The following is a 19849-nucleotide window of genomic DNA, read 5'->3' as shown; positions in this document are numbered from 1 at the left end:
GGGGAAAGGGTCCCGGGAGGCGGCCACGCGCCACTTACGCGTCGAACTTGTTGTTCATCCTCCCGTCGTCGCCACTGCCTCACGGACTGACTTCCGCTCCGCCGGTCCCTCCGCCTAGGGCCCGGCCACTTCCGGTTGCGCGCTGTGCATCGGAACGTAGGCGCGCTGGCCCGGTTGGGGGTCGGGCATCCCGGCGTCCTGCCCAGGGCGGCTGCGCGGAGGCGGCTGTGCGTGCGGGCGGCCCCCGCCGCTGGCAGCGGCTCTGCCCCGTCGCTCCCCGCCTGCCCAGCCGCCGTGCGGCCCCCAGGAAGCGTTCCCGTGCGGTGGCAGCTCCGAGGAAGAGGCTGCGCCGCGCTGCTGCCCGCGCGGCCTCTGCACTCAGCGTGGTGCGGAGCCAGACCCCATGCCCGGCGCGGGCTGAACGATCCTGGACTCTCTTAACCTCCCCGGGGCAGTTTCCGCTTTGATACTGGGGATACTGTATACTATATAGTACCTGCCTCTTCAGGTTGACGTGTAGATTTAACCGGATAATGAGTGTCAGGCGCTGGACATGATAACCCTCTGCAAGTGGTAGTTACTGTTAATCATTGCTTACTGGTGCCAAGAGCCACAGAGCTAATAAGCTCCGCCCTCTGAAGCAGTCAGAGAGGTTGAGAGATTCATCCCAGGTGACAAAGCTAGTAAGAGGCTAACAGGAACCAGAGCGGGTCCCACCATCATCAAATTGCCTCCTGGATAAAAGTCTCTGCTCCAAACACACAGCAGGTGCACGGGGCACACAATGGAGTGAAGGAAATGAACCTGCTGGTGACTGAGCCCCAAAGTCAGCAACCCTGAACTTGGGAGAGGGGGTTATTTCCGGGATCTTCCCTTTCCCCAACAACATCCCATTGTCAGGTCTTTGTATGTCACTTTCACAGTTTTGAATCACCTTCATCAGGTGCCTTTGATCCTGTGATGAGGGTAGATAGGAGCTGATATCTGTGCCCTTAGTTACAGATGAGAAAGCAGGCTCAGGGAGCACAAATGACTTGCCAAAGTTTTTACCCTGTTGTCACCAACAACTCTGACCCCACCTGTACTCTCCAAGCAGTGTCTCCCCTCTCCCCCAGGAAGGCGGTCAGCTGGCCATTGTTTCCCAAGCGGGATACAGGGAGGCTGGTCAGTGTCTCCTCTCTAAAGGCAGAGCCCAGCAGTTCCCTGTCCCCTCCCCGCCTCCCTTACCTAGCTCTTCCTTAACCATCCTGTGGGACCAGTGCAAATTTCCCGGCCTTTGAGAAGAGAAGGAAGAGAGGTCTGTTTTCCAGGCTGTGGAATCTTAGAGTGTCTAAGATTGGGTCAGAATTGGTCATTCTGGACTCCAAACCTTATTTAGCCACCAGTGTTCTGGGAAACCCCTTATTCTGGGCCCCAATTTGCCAGTCTGAAATTTGGGGATATAGTGGCTCTTGCTTTTCCATGATGCTGTGAGAAGCTCTTATCTTAACAATGAAAAAAGATAGTAAAACTCATGAACTCTTTTGTGATCAATGAACAGGAAGGTCACTGGTGCAGGTGAGTGCTGGGTGCTTACAGCACCCAAAGGCAGGGGAGGGAGATGGCAGCTGGAGTGGGCTGTTGCTCTTCTTTTGAGAGAGCATTGGCTGCTACTCTTCACATTTCTCTTGACTTCCCTCCTTCAGGAACTCATAAAGAGGAAGGGAGGCCCAGGCCTGGAGGGACAGGACCTTACTTAGTTGGGGGCATCATGCAAAAACGGAGTTGTTAGGGCTTCAAAAATCATGGAAGCTGATAATGCATCACTGAAGTGAGGGGAGTGCCAAGGTTAGCTAGCCACTGTCACACGGATGCTGACCTCCACAGCACACCCTGCCCTCAGCCCATCGCCAACCACTCCAGGACTCCAGCTCCGTCTCTTTATTTCTCCAGCTTTTCTCAGTGCTGTTTGGCTTCCATGGCCCTGACGGGTGCTTCCCAAAGAGCATGCTCATGACCTCAGCAGAAGAACAAAGCGGATAAGACTCCACATGGCTCATAGCAATTGGTTGGCTCAGTCAGGCAGGTAGGGGCGGGGGTCTCCAGGGAATGGCAGGGCAGGCACCCGGTTGTAGTGGGCCATGAGGAAGATGCCAGCAGTGCCGCAGACGAAGAGGGAGAGCATGGCCAGGAAGCAGACACGGTCCAGCACGCGTCCCACCAGGAACCACTCCTCCTTGCCCTGCAGGTGGGAGGCAAGGTGGGATGACCCGCCGTGGCACCAAGCCTGCCCTGGCTCCCTGAGCCATCCTTGGCCCCCCAGCAAGCCTCCATTCTCCATTTCCTTGGGCCCTTCTCGCCTACTTCCAGACCTCAGCCTGGCTTCTTTCATGATCCCCTCCCCACTCCCAATTCTATTTTTCTACCCCGTTGCCCTACCATGACCACTCCATTCATCCTGCCCCAATGTCAGGTCCAAGCCCTCACCAAATACTCCATCGTCCTTCCCACCCCAGACTAGCTTACACTGTCAAAGTGACTCTGCTGGCGTCGGGCGCGGGCAATGAAGTTGCAGGCGTCCACACAGGCCTGGATGGCTGGGGCAGCCTGCTTCAGGCTGCCACACAACTCCTGGCTCTGCCCTGGCTCCGGGCCTTTCTCTAATGAGATGACAGGGTGAAGTTTGGGAGTAGAAAGGAGGAGAAACAAGCAGAAAAGGTAGCCTCTCCTTAGGGACCCCACCCCCTCTCTCCCCAACCTGGATGCTTGCCCAACACTCATTTGCAGTGCCTGTTGCTTTGGCCAACAGGCAGCCTCCCCTGTATGGAGTCCCTGGGGAAGAGTGTCCCCAGTGTCACACTCTGCCTCACCTAGTTTCTCCAGTGCTGCCCTCACCAGCCCATTGCGCTGCCGCTGCCGGAAGAGGACTTCACTGCGAGGCAGGCAGAGAGCCGCCTCCTCCCCACTGGTGATTGACCACCCAGTGGAGGAGCCATTCTGCAGCCGGGGCCGAGCGTCCTGCACAGCCGCTGCGGCCAGCGGGCGAAGGTGCATCCGCAGCAGCTGGGGCAGGAGCCGCAGGAACACCTGGAGAGGGGATGTCCTGGGTGGTTTAGCTTGGCAGCCAGGCTGGGCTTCAGAGCAGGAGGTGAAGGTTGGCATGAAGGGCTCATGCTGCCAGAGCATGCTGGGGGCAGCACATTGGGGGCAGTGGCTGGCCCCAATCCAGCTCAGCTGTTCTGTGCCAGGCATTGAGGCCGGGTCCCCAAATTTTTGTGCACATCAGAATCACCAGGGCACTTATTCCAAGTACAGGTTCCTCAGCCCCACTCCTGCTATTCTAGCCCAGGATATGGTGGGGGACCTGGGAATCTGCATTTGTGACAAGGGCTCCAGCTGATGACTACAGGTTGGCTGCAGATCACACAGGCTCTGGAGCCAGACTGCCTGGTCAGAATCCTGCGTCCTCTACTTTCTAGCTGTGTGACCTTGGGTAAACTACTTAACCTCTCTGTTTCCTCATCTGTAACATGGAGATGATACTAATACCCACTGCATAGAGGTTGTATGACGATTAAGTAAGTTAGTATGTGTAATATGCCAGCCAGTTAGTTGGTAAACACTCAGTGTTACAATTAATCCATTTGGGCACATGCCTCAAGATACACACATGGCAGATTTGCTGCTAAATGTGGCAGGTGAGGAATGTGAGTAGGGACAGGGGTGCAGAGGAAGGAGCATGGGAGTGGACTAGGCAGGAAGATGCTGGAGTAGGCAGGGAGGGGCCTTGCCTTGCGGACCCGGCGGGCCATGGAGTGTGTGTGGGGGGACCGCAATGACACGTTGAGCACGACCACAGCATTCACCACAATGAGGATGGTCACCACCAGGAGGAAGGTCAGGTACCTGCCGGGGGTGGGGGGTAGGCAGGGGGCAGGGCTGGCCCTCGGGCACTGCAGCCCCAGACACCACTCCCACCCTTAGCGGCTGCTCCATCCAGAGCCCTTGGGGGGAGGCGCTGGTATGGAGAATGGTGGGGGCAGGGTCACAGGAAGGTAGTGCCCAAGAAGGGAGGGCAAGAGGTGGGCCACGGCGTGAGGCCCAGGCTTACTTGCTGATGAGTGGCACTGCCTGGGAGGTCTCAGGCACCTTCTTGGCCACAAGGAAGAGGAAGACGGTCTGGGCCAGGAGCACATTGATGGCGACGGTACACTTCTGGCCGCCCGCTGCCCGTGACAGACAGGCCCTCAGAGCAGGGCTGTGTCCCTGCTGTGGGGCACCGCCCCCGCCCCTGGTGCCTTCTGTGCCCTCCCAGCTGCTCCCCGTGCTGCCGGCCCAGGCCATGGCGCCCCTCCCGCAGGCTTCAGGTACCCTTGGCAGGAAGAAAGTAGATGAGGATGGCGACAGACGAGATGAGCACACAGGGCGCAATGATGTTGATGACATAGAAGAGGGGCTTGCGCTGAATGAGCAGGTAGAAGACCACCTTCTGGTGACCCGCCTCCTCGGCCGGCGCCACCCTGTCCAGCAGCATCTTGGCCGGCCGGTGCCGGATGGCCCACTCCCCGTTCTCTGTGGGCGGCAGGGCATGGTGGGCACAGGGAGTGGGCTGGGCAGACCCCTGCAGCCTGAGTGACCCAGCTGCAGAGTGGCCAGCGTGTGCCCGAAAGATTGCCATGGAGGGACAGAAACAGTGTGGGAGATTGTACCCTTAGTCCCTCTGCCTCCAAAATGGGAGTCATTACCACGGGGGAAATCAGAACTTTGTTGGGCCTTAAAAAAACATATTTTATGGTTTAATGTAGCTTTCATTTTGAGTCATATGGGAAAGGGCATGAACTTGGTCTTGCCCTGCACCCCCAGCCAGGCCCAGTCAGGGTCCTGGGTGGAGGTTACCTGTGAAAGCCTCAGGGTCAATGAAAATCCACTCAATGGTCTGACCCTCTTCCTGGCTCAGCTGCAAATTGATCTCGTTGGTGCTGTAGGTCTGGGATCTAGTAAATGGGGAGGAAAGAGGATAAATCTGAGTGGTGTGGACCCACCCATGAGGTCACACTAGACGGTCATCTGAGGGCCACTGGGGGCAGTTTTGCCACAAAAAGTGCAGCCAAGAATTTCTTAGTTCTCCACAAAACCTGGCAGCAAGATGAGGGGGGACCTGGCAGCACTTTGGGGTCTGGGGAAGTTTGAGTGGAAGGGCCAGGAGGCTGAGGCTCAGTGCTGGCGCCTGGTATCCAAGGGCCTGGGGCCACTATGTGTTCTGCCCTCCCACTGCCTCAGGGGCAGGAGGGACCAGTGGTCAGAACAGAGGAAATCTCGTCTGTAGTTCTGGGGTCTGTTTACTGAGGAGGGTTTATCTTCAAGTTCTCCCTATGAAAAGACTGCTCCTCTAAACTGGGGAAGACCCTCACCCAGACGCCCCTTCGCACATCTATGGATGAGAAAACTGAGAAACATTCATTTCTCTCCTTCGTGCACAGGCAGGGAAACTAAGGCAGTGAAGTTGGAGGAGTGAGAGGACTGGGACATGGGCACGTTCAGGTGTCCCGGCCTGAGATGGGCACAGAGGTCCCAGGAGATGGAGTCAGGGCCCCAGCCAGAAGCCACATGTCCCCCACCCTGCCAGAGTCCCTCTCGGGGCAGCTCCCTAAATGCCCCCTCGCCCCAATAAATGGCCTCACTGGAAGATGAGCGAGCAGTTCTGCCAGTCGAAGGGGAAGTAGGTGACGGAGACAGGGCAGGCGGAGCGGAAGATGGCGGGCGGCAGCCAGTAGACGCAACCGTCAGGAGACACAAGCACATTGCAGTACAGAGCCACCTCGAACACGCCATCCACACTGCGCATAGACCAGACCATGAGTCTGAGGTTCATGCCCTCAATAGCCCCGGCACACCTGAGACCCGCCAGCCTCTGCTGTGTGTGGATGGCGCCTGGGACACCAACCTGTCCCAGGGGCCATGCCTCTGCCTGATCTCCACCTGGACACAGGAACCATGTCCCGCCCCCAGCAACCCCTGCCACTCCCACCCCGCCAGGCTCCTCTCCCGCTGGGCTCTGCCCTTCTGTACTTTCGTCCCCCACCCTGCGTGCGCCCCTCCTCACTTGTTCTCCAGCACGACATCTGGCCGCCACACCATGGTGGAGGGCACCCTCAGGACCCACACGCCTTCGTAGTCTCGTGGGTCCCAGCGAAGGCGATAGTCACACCACTGCTGCAGGGGGGAGGATTGCCAGGCCCCTGCTCTGTGGTGCCACATACCCCAAGAACAGGAGCCCAGCCCAGGGGGGACAGAAAAGGTGGGGTGGAGGGGAACAGGTCTTGGGGCCCCATGGTAGATGACCTGATAGAGGGAAAGAGGGTGGCAGAGTGGTCTCTTACCATCTCTATCCAAACGTTGGTGGTGAGGGCCTCCTCTCTCTCGTTCTGGAGGTGCAGACCGACGGATAAGGCCCCGTCACTTGCCCTCCCCAGATGTTAATCCCTACAGGCCACTGTTGGGTCCCACAGGACCCCAGCCTCCTGGGAAGCCTCCATGGGAGTGTTTCAGCACCTTGGCATCTCCCCTGTGGGGCCCTCCCCACCTTGGCTGCTGGAGCAGCGCCTCCATCTCCGTAGCAGGTCCCAGGGCCTTGTGCCCTGGCCCCCTCCTCCCTCGCCCTCCTGCAGGCCTGTGGCTCACCAGGGAGATGAGGTTTGTGAGGGTGAGCTTCAGGCTGACGTTCACCACGTCCGAATCACGCTGGGCGGGCCGCAGGTGGGGGTTGTAGTCACGCATCAGGTCTGCCAGCAGACGCTCTTCCTGGTTCCTGCCCTGGGCTCCTGCAACAGACAGCCGTGAGCCTGGGTGCAGGGGCTTTGGGGCAGAAAAAGAGGGAGGCCATGGGAGGATGTGACATGGAAAGGCAGGGAGCGGGGGTTGGAGGCAGGCTCCAATAGCCCTGCAGGCCCTCCACACCCTAAGGCCTTGGACCCCTGCTCCGGGCTTCCCCAGGCCCCCAGCCCCCTGTGTCCACACCCAGGCAGATAGCCAGCAGTGGCAGGAGGAACAGCTGCCTCTGACCCCTGTGCATGGTGCCACAGCTCTCCACAGTGACAGGGGTGGGACGGCAGCTCCCCAGGTCTGAGATGTACACTCTGTGTCTCATGTAACAGCCCACACTCCCACCCCAGCCAGCCCTGCCAAGCCGGCCCAGCCCCACCAGCTGTCTGACCACAGCCCTGTCAGCTGTCCCAGGATGGACACAATGCCAGGCTCAGGTTACCTGAGCAGAGGAGGGGCAGAGGAGCCCTGTCTGTCCCAACAGACATGGTCCAGCTTCCATCTCCACTCAGACTCAGTGGTCCCAGCCCTCCATTCATGGTCCAGCTGGGGAGCTGAGGATGTGGGAGAGAGGAGGTGGAGTGCTGAGGAAGGCTCCCTCCGGCTCCCTCCAGCGGGTCAGGATTTGGGGAGGTGTGAAGGCTTTTGGTTAGGTATGTTTGTACCTGAGTTTCTCTGTGACATGGTTGAGGACCCCAAACCTCTCCTATCAGCTTGACGTCTTCATGGGTCACTCCACTGGGCCAAGACACTGGAGGGTAAAATGCCCACAAGAAAAATGCCTCATGTCCCCTAGGCTTTGACATCTTAACACAAATTAGGGTGCCAGGTCAGGGTACTCCCTGTTTCTGAGGTGTGGGTCCCAGCCTGGTAAGCTTTGTAGGAAGGAGGGCTGAGAAAGATCTGGAATTCAGGGCTCTTGTGAATAGGACAGCCTCTGAATAGGGGCGCCTCCATGAGGCCTCAGTATTTATGAAATCATCCACAGACTTATGGAGTTCCCAGCATGTGGCAGGCACAGAACTAGACTAGGGGCACCCGGGATACACCTAATCTGATCACTTGAACCCACAAGGTTGAGGTTGTTGCCCCCCAGAGAAGGAGAACCAGAAGGGCTGGGAAACAAGCTCCATTCTCTTTGATGGATTGTGGTCAGGGGAAGAATGGGGCTGAGGCTGATATAGGAGCCAACAGTCATGACCACAGGCTCAGACCACCTGTCTTCTGATCATCTATTCCAAGCAGACAGGTCAGCATGGCCCAGTTCATGGGCAAGACAGAAAGCACAGGTTCCCAATCTGTAACACCCACCCTTCGGCTCCTGGGGCCTAGGATGGCGAATGCCTCTGAGGGCTGGAAGAAAGCACCATTTGAGGACATGTCCCTCAACCCATAAATGAATGATGTCTGTGGCATTTCAGTGTGTTAGTAAACCGGAAATCAGCCAACATGCCCTGTCCTTGGAAATCCAAGTGAATTTGGCTCGGATCCCAGCCCCTTGCAGGAAGGCCACAAATTCCTCCTGTCTTCATCAGGACTTGGGGGGAGGAAGGAGGCTATAGTCCTGGCAGCTGCTTTCCTGGTCATCTGCTTTCACTATGTTACCTTGTGGGTGGCTCACCTGTCAGGCCCCACACTCAGGTTTTCTTGACACCTCCCTCCACCCCAAGCTTTGATCTCACCACACATCTAACTGACTTTCTCTGGAGTTTACAAAGCCAATGGCCCCTCTCCTCACTTTGCCCTCTGGTGCCTCCAGACTCAATTCTCTCATCCATTTTGCAGCGCAAAGCTCTTCCCCCGTCCACTCCCCTCCAGGACCATACTTTGCCAAAGATCATTAATGGCTTCTGCTAAATAATGGACCACCTTTCTCCACTCCCTTCCTCAGGACCACCCAGGCAAAGATGGTGCAGCTGATGCTTCAACATTTCTGATTTTCCTCTTTCCGTTTCCCACAAGTGTCTGGGAGAGAAGAAGATTATGGAGACTGACTTCCCTCTGATGTGAATTATGCCACCTCCCTACGTATTAAGAATTCAGCTCCTGTTTTCTCTCCTCTCTGCTCTTGGAGAGAGACTGAGAAATCTCCCTGGTTCTCAGGAAGGTGCATTTTCTTTTAGAAGTGGTGGTTTCTGCCCTGGAAAGGTTAAGGGGTAGGTATGGGACCCATTAAGAGAAAATCTTCTGTAGGCATTATCTGTAATCTAACAATTCCTCCATCACCACCTTGTACTCTAAAGGCTAGAAAAGTGAAATGTTCATTTCCCAGGCTCCCTTGCAGATAGGGGTGGCCATATGATAACATCTTGACCAAAGGATGTCTGCAGAAGTTGGCCAAGGGGCTGAAGGGCTTCAGGGGAAAGCTTTTGCTTTCTAATACAAGGGATCAGAAATGGCTGCTTCTTTCCTGTGTTGAACGTAGAGGTAAAGTGTGGAGCTGTGGCAGTCAGCTTGCAACCTCGTGCAACAAGCCTGGTCCCTAATAGCTTCATGGGACAGATGACCCAATGTTGCAACCACTCCCTCACAATTCTTATTCTGTGAGAAAGAGGAAACCTTTTTGTTTAAACCATGGTTCTTGGAATTTTTTGTTCCTTGCAGCCCAATGCAATCTTAATGGATTAATTGCCCTTTGAAAGAAGGTGGGTAGCCCTGTGGGCTTGGGGAGTGTGTAGGGACACCCCTGCCTTCACAGAAAGCTGACCCTTGTAGGTGTGACTTCTTGTGGAGGGAAGGAGGTAAGAGTTTCATATCACCCAGAGAGTGGACCAGTCCTGACAGCACGCTGGGGCTAGAGTGTTGGGCGAGTGGGTACTGTTGGGGGACCCACTGTGACTCTGGGTCCCTACACAAGACGCACTTTTAGTGGGGTATGAGCTTTTGGGGTGGTCTTTTCTGGAAGGCTCACAGCCACCTGAGCAGGGCCTTTACCTGGCGATTGGAATGTGTAAGACCGGCTGCCAACAGCACCACCGTGTGGCAGAGAGAAGCAACAACAATGGCCGCGGGATCTGTAATCCAGGCTCCGTTTCGTCTCTGGGCAGGGGACAGGGACCCTCCTAGAGTTGGTCTGGGCTTCCTGCTCATCTGACGGGTGTAAGTCCACGCTAGTTTTTCTATTCAAAGGGGGGAAATTAAAAATTTGTATCTTAATTGCCAGAGGGAAGGGGGGTTGGGGAGCTGGATGAAAAAGCTGAAGGGATTAAGAAGTACAAATTGGTAGTTACAAAATAGTCATGGGGAGGTAAAGCACAGCACAGGGAATATAGTCAATAATATTGCAACAACTATGTATAGTCCCAGGTGGGTGGTAGACTAGTCAGGGGGATCACTGCATGAATTATATAAATGTCAAACCACTATGCTGTACACCTGACACTAACATAAAATAATATTGTCAACTGTAACTGAAAAAAACAAATAATTTTTAAAAATTGTACCTTGAATTTGTGGATGATTCGTATTGGAAGGCAAAAGTAAGCAGGGGTCAGTTTTGGTCTTTTTCCCTCAGTTCCATGGAAAAATTAAAATGTCACCTCTGCACACCTGAGCTCATGAGGTCATCGACTCCTCCGAGGGAAATGGGTTGAGCTGTGAAGACCTTCTTCCTGTACTTCAGGAGGTGAATAACTGGGCCTCTATGCCTGCTCCGATCCTCTCTCAGTCACCATGCCCGGCTTAGATGTCAGAGACCCTCGTCAGAGCCCCATCCTCCCGGACTGAGGCCCACAGATGAGGAATGAGATTAAAAACAAAGTAAAATAAAACACAAACTACCCCTTAAATTTGCAAGACACATGTAAATACTTCAAGCCAACTAGCAGTTCGATTTTCACAACACCCCACGAGTGGGACTTATTTTTTTATTCAAGTTTATTGGGTGACAATTGTTAGTAAAGTTACATAGATTTCAGGTGTACAATTCTGTATCACATCATCCATATATCACATTATGTGTTCACCACCCAGAGTCAGTTCTCCTTCCATCACCATATATTTCACCCCATTTACCCTCTTCTAGAACCCCCTCCCCGGACCACTAAACTATTGTCTATGTCTATGAGACTTATTTTATGCTCATTTTACAGATGAGAAAACTGAAGCTAAGAGATGAGGAGTGGCTCATCCAAGGTCACACTGCTATAAACTACCCCAAAACTTTGTCTCTTAAATAACAAATATGTATTATCTCCCGCAGTTTCTGGGGGTCAGGAATCCAGGAGCAGCTTAGCTGAGTGGTTCTGGCTCAGGGGCTGTCATGGGGCTGTGATCTCATCTGAAGGCCCCGCTGGGGCTGGAGAACCCACTTCCAAGTTCACTCATGTACTTGTTGGCAGGAGGCTTCAGTTCCTTAACTTGTGGGACTCTCCATAGAGTGTTCAGCATGCCAGCTGGCTTCCCCAAAGTGAGAGCGAGAATGAGAGAGAGAGAGAGAGCGAGAGAGAGAGAGAGAGAGAGAGAGAGAGAGAGAGAGAGAGAAATGTCTTTTATAACCTAATTTCGGAAGTGACATAACATCACTTCTGCCTCATTGTATTGGTCACACAGACCAACCCTGGTATGGTGTGGAGGGCACTACACAGGGTGTGAATACCAGGAGGTGGGGACCACGGGGGCCATTCCAAAGGTGGGGTACCTTATAGAACCTTATCTCCCAGCTTCTGTGGTCTCAGCCTTTGGCCCTCAAGATTGGTAGGGGCTCCCTTTGGGGTAGAGTTGTCAGATTTAGCAAATAAATATATAGGATGCCCAGTTAAATTTGAATTTCAGACAAACATGAATTATTTTTTAGTGTAAGTATATCCCAAATCTTGCCTGGTAACCCTATTTTGGGCAGGAGGACTAGGTGCCCAAGAGAGGACACTCCTAGGGGAGGGCCGAGTTTTGGGGCTCTAGGTTGGTGCATGTGAGCTGAGGTGGATGGGTTGACCTCTGGCCTCTGTGGGCGCTGGGTCCAACCCTTCCACCCCAGTCCTCAGCTTCCCAGAAAGACCCCGACAGACTGGTCAAGACAAAAAGGACTCTAAAGGCCTTTCTGCAGCCCTGGTGTTCCCACCCCTGCCAAAGCCTCCTTCCCTAAGGGGCTTAGAGAGAGAGGTGCCCCCAACCTCAGCTCCAGGTGGGGCCTCAGAAGCCCAAGACTGAGGGGTTGACAGGTGGAGGGTGGCTAGAGGAACCAGGACGTGAAGGCACAGGATCCCACTTGCTCTACACATACCTGGGGGAGGGGGTGGCAAGAAGAGGCCTCCGTCTTTCTCACAGAGGGGTCCCAAAAGGCCAGCTTGAGTGGTATCCTCCCTGGTCCCTGAGCCAACCCCCTGCCTCTTCCCAAATCGTTCTGCCCCACCCCCCAGCCAACGTCCACTCTCAGGCCTTCTCAAGTGGCCCTGTCTTTATTTGCAAAGGAATCATTGTTGAGGACATCGTCTCCCTTCCTTGGTCTCCCTTCCTTGCGAGGCGAGAAAGCTCAGCTCATCTCCGCCCCAGCCTCAAAGGACCAACAGGGCTCAAGTTTCAGGGCCAGGAGTTGGCTTCCCCAGGAAAAGCTTGTCCTTTCTCAGACACCCTTGTCCATATGGCTACACTCCCCTCCCCAGCAACCCCCAAGGCCCATCCCTTTCAGGCCAAAAGCCCCACCCAAAGCTACCCGGAGAGCTGGGCCAGGCCTGGCAGGGCAGGCCCACTCTAGATGAAGCGCTTATCCTGCTCCAGGTAGGAGAAGGGGTCCCCGGGGAAAGGCTGAGGTGGAGGCTGGTTGTAGGCGCCCTGCAGGAAGATCCAGGCCGTGCCCACCACCATGATGGGCGTCACCACAAACAGGCAGAGTCGGTCCACTGTGCAGGCCACCTGGCTCCAACAGTCCTTCTCCTGGGGACAGAGTGGGGCAGCAGAGAGTGGGGTGAAGAGGGCCCTCAGATCACAAGACCTGCACCCCAAGCTGGGCTTAGTGACAGGCATGGCCTTGGCATATCTGTCGGGGCTGCCTCTGGCTTGCAGCAAAGGGGACGTACTGCATTCCCCCCGCCCCCCATCCACAGGCAGAGCTGGTCATTCTGTCTGTCTAGGAGACCGAGAGCAGGGTCACAGCTTCCGTCCCAGCCAGTCAGCACTCCTGCCACCGTGTTTCCCCCTAAATAAGACCTACCCCGAAAATAAGCCCCAATTAAGATTGTCAGTCAGACGGACGCATTTAGTACGTTATGACGATATTCCAGAAGAAGACAACATGACTGTATTTGAATAAATGTAGATTGTTGTACATGAAAAAATAAGACATCACCTGAAAACACGCCCTAATGTGTCTTTTGGAGCAAAAATTAATATGAGACCCAGTCTTATTTTTGGGGAAACATGGTAGCCCATTTGTGAAGTGGGAAAAGGTGCTCTTTCTCAAGAGAGAATTTTAGAAAGTTGTGTAATACTGAACAACCCTAGAAGGCTGCCTATATCTGGCTGTGTCTGGAGTATCTGGCTTGGAGTTGAGCAGGGATAGAAAATGATTGGCAGCTGAGAGAAAGAAGGGACCCTAAGGGATGTCAGGGTGTGCCCCCAACAGGGTGGAGCTGGGTGTGTATATACCCGAGTGTGTACCAGGTCCAGTGTGCTGCTATGGGGTTCTAGGCAAGGGCTCCCCCTATCTGGGGGGCCTGGACTCTGTACCCACTGGGAACTCCACCTAAATTGGTATGTGTCTCTGAGGGGAACTGTGCCCCGCTAAGATAGGATACACTTGATCAGTGCACTACTTGAACACCTGTACATGGCAACCTTGTGGCTACTCACCTCATTGTAATTGTTCTGATCCCTCATGTGGTTGACAATGAAGTTGGCCCCATCCACAGCTGGCTTCAGCTCACTGAAGAGCTCCTCTTGGGCCTGCTCAGAGACTTCTGGGGGCCGGCCTGTGGATAGCAAACCATCGGTGGGCATGAGGTCTTCCCCCACCCCACCTCCCATGGCTGGGCCAAACCCCAAGCCACTGATGACCCACGTGCAGTGGTGAGGCGTCGGGTCAGCCCATGCCGCTCTGACTGCTTCTCGAACATGAGGTCACTTCGGGACTTGAGCGAGAAGTACTCCTCGGCCTTGGAGATGTAGCCCAGGGAGCTGCTCCTCCGGACCAGGGTCCTGGGGCTGGGCCCGTCCTCTGCCGGGCGGGACATGTATAGGAGCTTGGGTAGGGTCTCTAGGAAGAGCTGTGGCAGGTCAGGGGGACACAGGAAAGCCATTTAACCAACATGGGTCACCTTCACACATCAAATGTCTGTGACTCCATTCCTGGCCACCACAAAATACTCCCCAGCCTGATGCTGTCATTATCCCCCCCCCCCACTAATCCCCTACTGGTGGACACTTAGGTTGCTTCCAGCTCTCCCATATTACTCTCAGCACAGAGTAGAATTCATTTGTTGACAATAAATTATATATGAAAAACAAAAGAGTAAGAAAAATGCCCCAGATTCTGAGTTCTCTTCTGCAAATGCTTAAAGACCAGAAATGTTGCTAATCCACCCTCAGCAGTCCCAGAACAGCCATGTGGTCCCCATTGTGGCCAAGGGGAAGGACAGCCCTCTCCTGGGCATCATGCCCCCACAGTCCTCACCTTCTTTTTAATCAAGGTATAACAAACATACAATAGAATGAGCAAATCTTAAGCATAGCTAGATGAATTTTTGCAGATGCATTCAACTGTATAAACACCACCCAGATATTAAACATCCTAAAAAGGTTCGGTCATGCCTCCCCACATCAATACCCTCTCCTCACCCCCCAGAGGTAACCACTATCCTGACTTGTATCACTAAAGATTGGTTTTGCCTGTCCTTGAACTTCTGACAGCTCACCTTCTTGACCCCCTCGGACAGCACGTGGGTGCTGGGGGTGCGGAAGTGGATGTTGAGCACGATGACACAGATCACCACGACCATGGTCACCAGCACCATGCCGAAGAGCAGGAACCTGTGGGCACACACTCAGCCTGAAGCCCGTGATGGGGTGGCAGGGAGACATGGGGAGTGGCAGGTGAACGCGTGGCGTGGCGTCACTCACTTGCCGATGAGGGGGATAGCCATCGATGTGGGCGGCAGCCTCTTGGAGATGAGCAGCAGGAAGACAGACTGTGCCAGGAGCACCGAGATGGCCATTGACGTCTTCTCGCCACCTGGGGGAGCCCGCACTTAGCTGTGACCTCTGGTCCCAGAGGGTTCCACTATGGCCCCCACACTACTTGTTCACAATGCCATGAGCCTAGTAACATCATGGGCTATGATGCTAGAGCTCCTGGGTTCAAATCCCAGTTCTGACACTTGCTGGCTGAGTGACCTTGGGCAAGTAGCCTAACCTCTCTGTGCCTCAGTTTTCTCAACTGTTAAGTGTTGTAACAACCAGATGAGAGAGAGTGTTAAGGTTGTCACTCCTCCTGGCACTGGGTAAGGTGTTGTCACTCAGCCAACACCAGTTATTATCATTAGCCAATCCTTCACCACTCAGCCCTCCTAAATTACAGCTCTGCATGTCCCTGCTGCACAGACAGCTCCTGGCACCAGAATAACACCCCAGCTCCCAGCACTTCACTCAAAGACCCCAGCCTGGCACTGCCTTGCTCTTCCCACCTGAATTCCTGAGTACACTTGGCAGAGGCTGATGTGGTCACAGGCCCATGGCCCTGCCCCAGCGCCTCTTTTCTATCTGCAATGTCCCTCTCAAACTGTCTCCAGCTCAAGCACCGCCTCTTCCAGGAAACCTTGCCCCTGCCCCCCAACCCCCGGCCATGCTCCCAGTCCTATAATTTCTATACTGTCTACCAGGGGCAAGGGCTGGATGGCATTTGTTCTGGGAGTCGCTGTGCCCTGCTCATAGTAAACATCCTGGAGCCAAGTAAGCACAGATGACACGTGCCTTTCTAGAACCAGGTATGTGAAGATGCATGCCTCCACTCCCTGGCTTCCTAGAGATCCTATTATCCACCCACTGACTCAACAGGTGATGGCCTCCTGTGTGCCAGGCCCCCAGTCACACATGGTGACCACGACAGACCTGATCTCTGCTCTGGCAGAGCTAGGGTCTTGGGAAGCCTGTCGTGAGACGCAGAAGTGGGGTCCAAGAGAGATGAGACACGCAGGGGCCCTGTCCATTTGGGAGATGTTGGATGGGGTCACAGAGCCCTCCCCCTGGCTGGCAACATGCCCCTCACGCCTGGACCCTGGGCAGGAAGCCCCAGGGGTGGTGACCCCCAGGTGGCTGCTAGGAAGAAATGAGGGGCTGAGCTGGGGCTGCCCTCGGGGAGGGGAGAGGCTGCCCAGGAGGCGGGGCTGGGCGCTGAGGCTCACAGTCGGCCGGCAGGTAGAAGACCAGGTTGATCATGAAGGAGATGAGTACACAGGGCACGAGGATGTTGATGATGTAGAAGAGGGGCTTGCGGCGTATGATGAGGTAGAAGGTGACGTCCTGGCGGCCGGGACGGTCCAGCGGGATACTGGGGTCCACGTTGACCTTGGCCGGCCGGTGCACTATCTCCCACTCCCCGTTCTCTGAGGGCAGCACATGGATGTTTTGAGGGTCAGGCAGGGCACGGGGGCGAAGGGGTGCCTCAGGGCAGGACAAGGGGCTGGTAGAGAGAACCACCCAGAGGCACAGCCAGGTCAGTCTGCGGGGCCCTGGTGGGGAGGCACAGGTTCTGTTTGTGGGTCTTTCCTTGGGGATTGAGATAGAGGTTTCAATCTACAAGGGGCATATTCTCCTCTGGGATTGATTTTTTTCCCCCCTTGGAAAAAATAGAAGCTGAGACCACATTTGATTCAAATAAGGAGTCTTGGGGATAACAAAACAGTGAGACTAACCCCCGCCCCCAACCTGCGATGTACTAGCATTGCGACCAGCAGGATGTCAGTCTTCTCTGAATAGACAGGGTGAGCAGTGGGTCCCAGGGTGAGCCTGGTCACAGATAGGGGGCGGGGGCTTTGGGAGCGAGTGACATACATCCTATCAGGATGACAGCTGAAGCCCCAACCACACCCCTGGCCTCTCCGGGGAAAGGAAGGCTAACCACCGCTCTCATTTGTTGGCCACATTTATCCCCAGGGACCCTGCTCAGACCCAGAGGGTCTTCTGGTCTCGGCAGGTGCAGGGGGTGGGGCACTGGTGCCCGTCTGTCTCTGGCTTTGAGACACAATGGCCCCAGTCGGGCCTCTTTTCCTTTCAATGTGCTGGATTGTGTCAGTAAGCGTGAATGTGTGTGTATCCATGGGAGAGCATCTGAGGGGCCTGCCCACCCGCCAACGGCTGCTCCCAGCACCTGTGAAGCCCTCGGGGTCAATGATAATCCACTCCACGGGGTAGAAGCGGCCATCTTCTTCTTCCTGCTTCAGGTTCAGGGTGATCTCCTTGGCTGTGTACTTGAGTGAACTGGAGAGGGCAGTGGGCAGAGGGTGGTCTTCAGCCACTGGCTGGGGCTACTGATGGGGGAAGGCTGGCACAGGAGGTTCAGAGGCCGTTGTGGGGGAGGGGAGCTCTAATCAGGACAGAGCAGGGGTCTCTGCCTGAGGTTGCTTCACTCACCTCCCTCGGCCCCTGGCAGGGAACCCTGGAGGGAGGGGTGACTGGACAAGTGGATGCACCTGAACTTGAGAGAGCAGTTCTGCCAGTCGAAGGGGAAGTAGGTGACGGAGATGGGGCAAGAAGAGCGGAAGATGGCGGGCGGCAGCCAGTACACATCGCCTGAAGGATAGACCAGCACGTTGCAGGAGTAGGAAATCTGGAAGGAGCCATCATTGCTGGGGGACAAGAACAAGGGCCACAGTGAACACCAGCCAGTGTGACTGGCATGGTTGGGGGAGGCAGAGGAGGGAGGGCAGTCAGAAGCGTGGGGCTGGAGGGGGAGGCTCAAGATGCTTAAGGAAGGGAGGCAGAGTGATAAGGGGAAGCCAGAGAGGGCTGCGGCTCAACTTATTCTCCAGCACAATGTCTGGGAGCCACAGCATGTCAGAAGGCAGGCGCAGGACGCTGATGTTCCCAAATTCTTTCTCATCCCACTGAAGCCGGTTGTCTATCCAGCCCTAGAAGCTGAAAGGAATGTCAGCAGTGGGCTCTGCTGTGGCCAGGGCTCCCTCACTCCTCCCAGTTTCCCTGAGGGAAAACAGGACAGGGTCTAGGGCTGTGGCAAGAGAGGCTTGGGGAAGGTGGGTACAGAGTGGGGGCTCAGGTCTGTCATGTACAGCTGTGTAGGATGTACACTGCACAACTAAGGGAGCACTGTTTCCATGATGGATGCAGAAGACTTATGTCTATATCATAAACCTCTGACAGGTGGCAGAGAGTGTCTTCTAATAAAATCAGGATACTTGACAATTTCCCCCCAGATGAAGGATCTAATCCATCCAAAGGCACTGTCTGGGCTGGCGGCTGCACTAGCTGCGGGGAGGGCAGCTGGGCCTGGGTTTTCTCTATAGGCAGGAGCCAGCCCCTCCTGGAGGACAGTGTCTGAGCAGGCTGGGGATCCCCAAGCAGAAGTCGGCACAGGGGAGCCTAGGTCCTGCACCCTCAGCCCCCAGCTCTCAGTGGGGTGTTCTTACGTGCTCAATCCACACGTTGGTGGTGAGGGTCTCCTCAACTTCTTTCTGTAATCAAACAGGAGCGCTGTCCCCCAGGGGCCTACATCATTCTTTCACATGCACACATTCACCAGGTACCTCCTCCCAGCGTCCACCCAGGAGAAGCCATGGCAACTGGTCCAACCAGGCTGCTGCCCCAAGCACTCAGGACTGGGTGGGCAGAGCGGGGGGGGCACACATGGCCTCTGAAATGTGTCATGGGTGTGATATGGGGGGCACCCCAGAGCTTCAGCTGGAGGGGAAGGGGCCTTAGCCTGAGGCCTGGGGCAGCATGGGACACGGAGAAAGGCCAGAGCACACTTCCTGGGAGAGGAGCTACCTTAGGCCAGCCTGGGCCTTGAGCTTCCTCCATGGCCATCCCGGTCTGGAAGACAGCTAGGCCTTGAGGAAGCTGGCCCTGGCCTCCAGCCCCCAGCCTAGCCACGGAGGGGCCTCTCACCAGGGAGATGAGGTTGGAGAGGGTGAGGGCCAGTGAGACATCCATGCTCTCCTCTTGGTTCGCTGCAGGCCGGACCTCCTTATTGTAGCCCTTCCCAAACAGGTGCCGGATGAGTCGCTCCTCCTCGTTCAGGCCCCAGCTGCCTGGGGGGGACAGGGACAGGGACAGGGATGGGCCCTGGGCCGGGGCCCAGGAAGGAAGGTTCCCTGAGGTCCTGCTGGGCCATGGGGCTGGGCTGAGCAGGGAGATCAAACCACTCTCCAAAGTGGGGCCCTGGTTGTCGGGGCCCTCCAGGGAGAACTGGCAGGGGGAGTGGGAAGGGGGCCTGAGGCTAGGGGAGGGAGCACCATGTAGGAGTGCGGAGGACCATGCAGTGGGGGACCCCGGGGGGCATCCTGAGGGACCTCAGGGTGGGGTGATGTCCAGTCTTACCACAAATGACCACGGTGGCCAGCAGCCCCAGCGTTAACACAGGCCCCGCCATCCCGTCCCTCCAACTAGGTCTTGCGTCTGCCCCTCCAGTCCACAGGCTGGAAAATGTGGGTGGGTGGCAGAGGGACAGGTGCAGAGTGGGGCAGGGAGGGGCAAAAGGAAGAGGCAGCCGGAAACGCAATCTGATACCTCTAGACTCTGCTGCTGGGTAGAACCAGGGGCAGGTGGTGAGGGGGTGGGTGGGGACAGGGACCGGCCAGCGGGGAGGAAACCCAAGGACATGAGGCAAAGATCCCAGGCTTGGACTCCCCACCGCTAGCGCTAGCGGTGGGGGTGAGGGCTGGGTGATGGCACTGGACACGGGATAGTGCTGGTCAGCCATGGATAGCGGAGTGGTGACAGGCAGGTCAGCTGCTGCCATTTCTTGGGAGGCAGACAGGCCAGCTCAGATGGGGGCTTAGCAGGCCCTCTCCAGTGTCTCTGTGACCTCTGTCAACTGCTCCTGGAGGCGGGGCCCTGCGCAGGCCCTACTCCCAGAGAGCTAATGTCTACCCACCCAGTTCCC

General features: G+C 55.8%; 3 protein-coding genes across 9 annotated transcripts in view; all 3 read right to left on the bottom strand.

Moving 5' to 3' along the window:
• The window catches only part of EIF4E2 (eukaryotic translation initiation factor 4E family member 2), a 28006-nt gene extending 27565 nt beyond the window's left edge, over positions 1 to 441 (bottom strand). The window contains exon 1 of one of the 3 annotated variants that reach the window (XM_019739774.3): positions 39 to 441. In XM_019739774.3, coding sequence (XP_019595333.1) covers positions 39 to 58 — 20 coding nt within the window. In that variant the 5' untranslated portion in view covers positions 59 to 441. The remainder of the gene's footprint in view (positions 1 to 38) is intronic. The other 2 variants (XM_019739775.3, XM_019739773.3) reach the window with 2 other exon arrangements.
• A 1464-nt stretch (positions 442 to 1905) lies between these two features.
• On the bottom strand, positions 1906 to 7135 carry CHRNG (cholinergic receptor nicotinic gamma subunit). Of its 3 annotated transcripts, none has more exons than XM_088794600.1 (12): positions 7042 to 7135; positions 6661 to 6800; positions 6360 to 6404; positions 6083 to 6192; positions 5661 to 5816; positions 4876 to 4973; positions 4351 to 4551; positions 4091 to 4205; positions 3771 to 3885; positions 2850 to 3066; positions 2506 to 2639; positions 1906 to 2221 (listed from the first exon to the last, which is right to left on the bottom strand). In XM_088794600.1, the coding sequence occupies exons 1-12, from the start codon at positions 7124 to 7126 to the stop codon at positions 2054 to 2056; spliced, it is 1584 nt and encodes a 527-aa protein (XP_088650726.1). In that variant the 5' UTR covers positions 7127 to 7135; the 3' UTR covers positions 1906 to 2053. The 3 variants fall into 3 exon arrangements, with proteins under 3 accessions (XP_088650726.1, XP_088650727.1, XP_019595380.3); XM_088794601.1 differs by having other exon boundaries at positions 6083 to 6189; XM_019739821.3 differs by having other exon boundaries at positions 6997 to 7121.
• A 3493-nt stretch (positions 7136 to 10628) lies between these two features.
• On the bottom strand, positions 10629 to 19834 carry CHRND (cholinergic receptor nicotinic delta subunit). Of its 3 annotated transcripts, none has more exons than XM_074315023.2 (13): positions 19285 to 19834; positions 18853 to 18995; positions 18375 to 18419; positions 17749 to 17858; positions 17421 to 17576; positions 17099 to 17208; positions 16134 to 16334; positions 14854 to 14965; positions 14649 to 14763; positions 13796 to 14000; positions 13588 to 13706; positions 12452 to 12672; positions 10629 to 11195 (listed from the first exon to the last, which is right to left on the bottom strand). In XM_074315023.2, the coding sequence occupies exons 1-12, from the start codon at positions 19703 to 19705 to the stop codon at positions 12490 to 12492; spliced, it is 1920 nt and encodes a 639-aa protein (XP_074171124.2). In that variant the 5' UTR covers positions 19706 to 19834; the 3' UTR covers positions 10629 to 11195; positions 12452 to 12489. The 3 variants fall into 3 exon arrangements, with proteins under 3 accessions (XP_074171124.2, XP_088649960.1, XP_074171134.2); XM_088793834.1 differs by having other exon boundaries at positions 12489 to 12672; XM_074315033.2 differs by lacking the exons at positions 18853 to 18995; positions 19285 to 19834 and having other exon boundaries at positions 17749 to 17865; positions 18375 to 18420.
• Between the last annotated feature and the right edge of the window lie 15 nt (positions 19835 to 19849).

Source organism: Rhinolophus sinicus, chromosome 17 (assembly GCF_057876585.1).
Source record: "Rhinolophus sinicus isolate RSI-liver-muscle chromosome 17, RSI-T2T, whole genome shotgun sequence".
Taxonomy (NCBI): domain Eukaryota; kingdom Metazoa; phylum Chordata; class Mammalia; order Chiroptera; family Rhinolophidae; genus Rhinolophus; species Rhinolophus sinicus.
This window is presented reverse-complemented; position numbering and strand designations above follow the sequence as displayed.